This window comes from Ambystoma mexicanum, chromosome 8, assembly GCF_040938575.1.
Source record: "Ambystoma mexicanum isolate Mex_15411 chromosome 8, UKY_AmexF1_1, whole genome shotgun sequence".
NCBI classification, from domain to species: domain Eukaryota; kingdom Metazoa; phylum Chordata; class Amphibia; order Caudata; family Ambystomatidae; genus Ambystoma; species Ambystoma mexicanum.
Genome location: NC_090929.1, coordinates 292,458,169 through 292,464,168, shown reverse-complemented (window position 1 = coordinate 292,464,168; position 6,000 = coordinate 292,458,169). Strand labels below are relative to the sequence as shown.

The following is a 6,000-nucleotide window of genomic DNA, read 5'->3' as shown; positions in this document are numbered from 1 at the left end:
ACAATACGAAAATGGTAACGACAGTCCTCCTCTTCAATAGCCATCACTGTATCCCTGATTCTCGAAGACTAGGGTTTTCCACACACAGCGTTGACAACTGGAGAATGAAAACGTATGACTCACGGCCCAGGCCGCGCCCAAAGGACAAAGGACTACAACTCCCGGCGAGGCACAGTGGGCTTGACTACATCTCCCGAGCGTGCTCTACGCTATCCATGTGACTGCTTAGTTCGGTTTCACGTGATTGTTGTGTTGCTTCACTGAAAGTTTCCTGTAAACTGCTTTTGAGAGGCGAGAAACAGTCGAGGACCCGGGACCAATTCTTGTCTCCAAAAGCGGCACCTGCAGCAGAGAAAACAGCATGGACATGCCGGTGGGTCAAGCTATTGCTATGCTCTAGCTATTCAGTGTTCTTCTGTTGCTCCAATGTAGGACAGTGCTTTTTCAGTTTGTAGTGTGCATTAGGAAATAACCCATCCTATGGTCTGGAGTAAGTAATACAACTACAGCCCTTTATCAAGCGATTTCTACAATAGGTGCATCTGTAAGAAGACTCATTTTTATGAGGATTCTACATGCTGTGCTTAAAAAGGGCAGGTTCCTGCACTTCAGAATGATTTTAGGAGTGTTGTAGAACTGAAATAAATTAAGAAAAAAAACAACACTTATTCACAGGCCATAATAGCAAAACGTGTCATGTATAATTATCAATACTATATTAGGGTTGCCACCTTTGCTTGAAGCAAAAACCTGACTGGTAGCCCCGTCTGAAATTTTAGAAGCCACACCCCCTTGAGTTGCCCCTTTTCATAAGTTTGCAAATTGTAGTACAATAGTAAGACGAGAGAAAGCCATGCTTGCAGTTTATATATTATTTTTTTAATGGAAAAAACAATTTGCATTATTAAAATGAAATGTTGTTTTTGTAAGGCTGAAAAGGCCATTTCAGTAAATTGGATACTATACATGATTTTTTTTTTTTTTACCATGGAGCCATAGATAAGCTGGTTCTGAGAAAATTGCATCCAATGACCGTCAGGCTCTTCACATTTCAACAAGATGTTAATTAACCCACTTGCCAGATAAATAGATGACTATTTAATTTCTGTAAATGTTGCCAGTTTTAAAAGAAGATTCATGTTAAGCTTAGAAGGCAAGTGAATCCTTGGAATAGCTCGGCGGGATCACTACCTGCAACAGAGACCTAGATGCAAGTTTCACATAAATCGCCAGAGCGGGCAATTTAATCAACTAAGCCAACATTCCAAAAAAAAATCAGAGAGGGAAAAGGTGATAGTGATTCTTTAACCTTTTTATAAAAAGCACACCAATAACAGAATGGACTGTTGCAATAATGTTCCCATTATTGCCCAAACGAAATTAATTTAGGTAAAATAAAGTTTAAAGGCTGGTTTACACACATGTAGCATTAAGATGGCTGTTCCTAATCCTTACCAAACTTTAAGATGCATAGGCCAGTCATAAAAATCTGCCGGATAATATTTTCCACCAGAATTGCATTCATTTTGTCAGATGAGATAACAGGCGGAGCCATTTACACTGACTTGCAAATGACTTTACCCCGTGCCTCCTAGTCTTTCACAGAAAATGGCCTGTTATTAAAGGCCCCAGTTTACCTTTGTTGTTGCACTTTTTAAGCATGTCACAAAACTATATTCTAAATGTCTTGTTCCCTTGCACAAAAGTACAGTTTAATCATCCCAATGGAAATGCAGATCTACAATCAGCAGGCTGGAAAGTTCATGAGGGCCATTACCTCCGCGTCCACTATTCCTCTTCCTAGTACTCGCCTCATGAGGCTCATGACACAGGACCTTCTTTTATTTCTTTTTATCGCTATAACTCCTCCCCCATAGCCATGTCACTCAGTTTAATTTTTCCTGCCTCTGGCAGGTTGGGCTTTTTTTTTTTCAGCACGGGGCGCTGAGGTGCGACGATTGCTGGCCCCCTGGTGGGTCTGTGTTGCGGGGCCTTCAGCTTCCTCAGGTCCAGCGATATTCCGGGTTCCCCGCGGGGCTTGGGACCCGGTGGAGTTGGATGCCTTGCCTGGCTTCAGCGGGACTATGGCCAGCGCAGGGTTTTCCGGCCCGGGTGCCGGTAAGAAGTTTTGGGGAGGGGACTCTGACGGCTGAAGTGGGAGTCGGCCTGCTCCTCTCTCTGTTGGTGATGTTTTCCTCCAAAACGCTACGAGCGGCTTGTTGGGTTTTACTTATCCTGGTCATCCCCTGATAGTGTGTGTGGGCTTGGAGTGTGGAATGTAGAGTGTTGGCTGTAGAATGTTTTGGTGTGAAGCTGCTCTAATTCCACAGAGAGTCAGTTGAGATCTGAAGTCTAAGAGTAGGGGGACCGGTGGATGCTTCTATCCTATGAACTTATCCTGTATTATTCCTAATGTACTTACCTGTGTTCCTGTGGACTTACTAAAGATACCTAAACCCAACAAGGCTCCTGAGTGGTTATTTATAACCCCAACCCACAACTTAACATTGGCGACGAGGATGTTTGGACACTGAAGGGAGCAGGAACAGGAAAAGGAACAAGGAAAGGAGCAGTACAAACAAGGACTGTTACCAGGAAGCAGAACGTGGCAAGGAGGTTGCCCAGCAGGAAGAAACAAGTAGCACAGAGGCATCCACCGGCCCCTAAGGTAAGCGCGCCGTGCCTGCATTTATGAGTGAAAGGCTCAGCTTAGTGATTTTGCAGGGCAGCGCTGCATGGCTGTCGGTGTATATGAAAATTGGCCTTTGAAGTGAGCAGCGGCCGATATAGACAGCCCACAAGGGGCCGGGGCTTTTATCGCGTAAAGGTGCCCAGCATTGCAGAAGAGCAGCGTAATAGGAGGCTGGAGTGACACTAAACACTTTGGAATTTGTTTAGGTGTCTTACCGTACTGGCATTTCTCTCATGAGGCGCCGTATTAGAGGGCAGTCTGTGTGGTCCGGTGTGACGTACAGCCGTGTGTGAGTTGACGGTTGGCCCGGTAGCTCCGTTCGCGGCTCTCCTCTCCGTCCCAATGATGACGTCCTCCGACTTACTGGGGGAGTTGGCGAACAATATAATTCCACAGCCACTGAACTTTCCTGTGCCATGGCGTATTTCAGAGTTCGGATGGTCCCGGAGTTGTAGGCTGTCAAGGCTCTGTTCAGCATTTATACGTCACAGAGCTTCATGAGAACTGGGCGAGGTCAAGTGGATGATGGAATCCTGATGCAAGCGCGGCTGTGTGCCCAAGGGTTTCTCTCACTAAGGACAATGGATTGTGTTCATGTACTGCACTGACAGCGTTGCAGTTCGTGGTTCCGAGTAAGGGACCTTTTCAAAACGTGCTTCTACGTGCTTGAAGCATCTTCTGGGTCAGCTGGCTTTGCGCAAACCAGTTCCGCGAGGAGTTCAACTGAAGGTGTATTGGGTTGTTTTCATCGACAGTCTTCAATGACGGGTGGCGGCTTTGTAATGCACATCAATCTCACCATCGGATGCAACGATGGGTAAAAGGAGTCTGAAGAGTTTGCATCTGTTGTTCTGTTGTAAATTACGTCCACTACACGGTATAATTTAGGATTCAGTTACATCTGCTGGGGCTCGACAATTGGACTGTGTTGTGGCAAAGAGGAGTGTGAGCGCTTTCTTCACAAGGAGTTTCTACGACAGGTTTGGTAGCGGTGAACTGAAGCAGTCACACCTTTTGAGAAACTATACAATGTGATCCCAAGTTCTGCAAGAACATTTTTGATTTTGAGGTAGTACAATGGTGTTGAAACGTATTGCGACAAAGTTTTCAGTAATGTTCCTGAGAAATGCGCTAATTGTCACATTCCATAGTGCATAATATGCATTCTTGATATCTTGTGCAAGGTAGTTTTGGCAGTTCACATATTTTGGCAGTCAACAGTGATCTCTATTACAATGAAATTTTGGAGGTTCACATATTTATTTTTGGCTGCCATCTGGTGGTGATGCTCAGTTCTGCTTTTACGTATGGGTGTGAGCGCTGTCACAGTGATGGTGCTGTGAGTGTAAAAACAAGTAGTGAGTCAAAAGTGTGTGCTTTAGGGGCAGTTTGATCGCAATGCTGGATATTGGTGGGTCAATGACAAAAGATTTCAACATTACAGATCTTGCAGTGAGAAGATGTGTTGACTTCAAATGTATATTGTGGCAGTTGGTGGTGTTGGTTATTATGCTATATGGCATTCTAAGGGCATATTGTGTTTGGGGATGCAGTTCCCGGTGTTGAGGTGGTGTGTTTTGCCAATATTGGTGGCGTTGTGTGGCGCTAATGGGTGAGTCTATGGGAATTTCTGATGTCTTGGCTATGTACTGAAATTCAAAAGCTATGTACTGAAATTCAAAACCTAATGTGAGTTGTGTTTATGTTTTGCACTGTATTAACCAATTATTCTTCCACAGGAAAATAACTATGAAGGACTTTGTAAGCTTTATTATTGGACTCAAGTGTGGTGCTTAACCCTTGTTTATCATATTTAAATGCTCGATTTTCCTGACTGGTGTGTTTGGGGGAAATGTGAGTGGAGAGCATGTGGTTGCTCAGGTCAGGTACCCTAATGTGGAGGTTATTGGTTGCTCTATGGTGAGCATGGGATGTTCAATTGGGAGCATTTATTAGCTCAGGCATCGTGCCTGGAGTGGTGGAAATAGTGCGTGTTTTGGTTGCTCTATGGTGAGCATGGGATGCTCAATGGTGAGCATTCAGTAGCTCAGGCATGGTGCCTGGAGTGGTGGAGTGGAGGAAATGGTATTGTGCTCAGTTGCGAGCATTTGGTTTCTTTAGAGGGTGTTTTGAGGACACCCACAGTGGAGTGGAGATGAGTACGCTTTAGGCAGATAGTGGGGTTTAACCCTGCAGATTGTGTTAGCACAATTTGTTGTTGGTGAATGATGATGCAGGATTATTGTTGTGATGTTAATGGAAATGGTTGTGCATGAGATTGTGGGGCTGGTTCCCTTGTAGCGAGTTCCATAAAAGGCCTGTTATGGTTCTGGTGATTGTTTTGGAAGTGAGTTAGCTATTTGTAGCCACTGTAAAGACTTGGTAGGGGTTAGCTTTCGCTAGGAGTAGTTTGTTGGATGGATATATTCTAGGAGGATGTCTGTAGATTTGATCATTTAATGTTTAGTTCCAAAACTGTCTAGTGTCCATCATCCTTCTGTTTATAATTGTTTAGTGCCCATCATTTCTCAGTCTACCCATTATTCTATGTTGTCATGTAAGGGGGAGATGTGTTGGGTTTTACTTATCCTGGTCATCCCTTGATAGTGTGTGTGGGCTTGAAGTGTGGAATGTGGAGTTTTGGCTGTAGAATGTTTTGGTGTGAAGCTGCTCTAATTCCACAGAGAGTCAGTTGAGATCTGAAGCCTAAGAGTAGGGGGACCGGTGGATGCTTCTATCCTATGAAATTATCCTGTATTATTCCTAATGTACTTACCTGTGTTCCTGTGGACTTACTAAAGATACCTAACCCAACAAGGCTCCTGAGTGGTTATTTATAACCCCAACCCACAACTTAACACGGATTTACAGCTTGTGTTGGTCTCTCTCTCCACGTTGCTCCAGAGGCGGGTGGGCTCCGCCTCTGGTGCTGTGAGTGGGGTTGCCATTGGGAGTGATGTGTTCCTTTTGATTGGCTGGCCCTATCTCTAATCAGAGGTTGGCATTTAGTTTTACATTATTTTAGAGGCCTGGGCATCAGTTGGTCACCTGTTTCTGTAAATACACAATGGGTAACCATTCCACGAAGAGCAGGCATCTGGTCCGGTCTTCTTCCCCGTCATCTTCCTCTTCTCCTGTGGTCTGCAGATGGAGAAAGAAGAAGGCTAAGCGTTTTTCCCTATCCAGGCAGGAGTTGAAGAGGCTGCTTAAACATCATGGGATGAGGCGTGCACATGCACAAGGACACAAGTGCTGGCGCCTGTCTTCCTCTTCATCTTCTGGCACTGAATCTTGTTCCTCCTTCTTGT

General features: G+C 44.8%; 1 protein-coding gene across 1 annotated transcript in view; it reads left to right on the top strand.

The window, feature by feature from the left end:
• The first annotated feature begins 216 nt into the window (after nucleotides 1-216).
• Nucleotides 217-6,000, top strand: part of SLC31A2 (solute carrier family 31 member 2) — a 202,395-nt gene continuing 196,611 nt past the window's right edge. Inside the window, exon 1 of the mRNA XM_069609692.1 lies at nucleotides 217-373. Within this exon, the coding sequence (XP_069465793.1) occupies nucleotides 362-373 (12 nt within the window). The 5' untranslated portion in view covers nucleotides 217-361. The remainder of the gene's footprint in view (nucleotides 374-6,000) is intronic.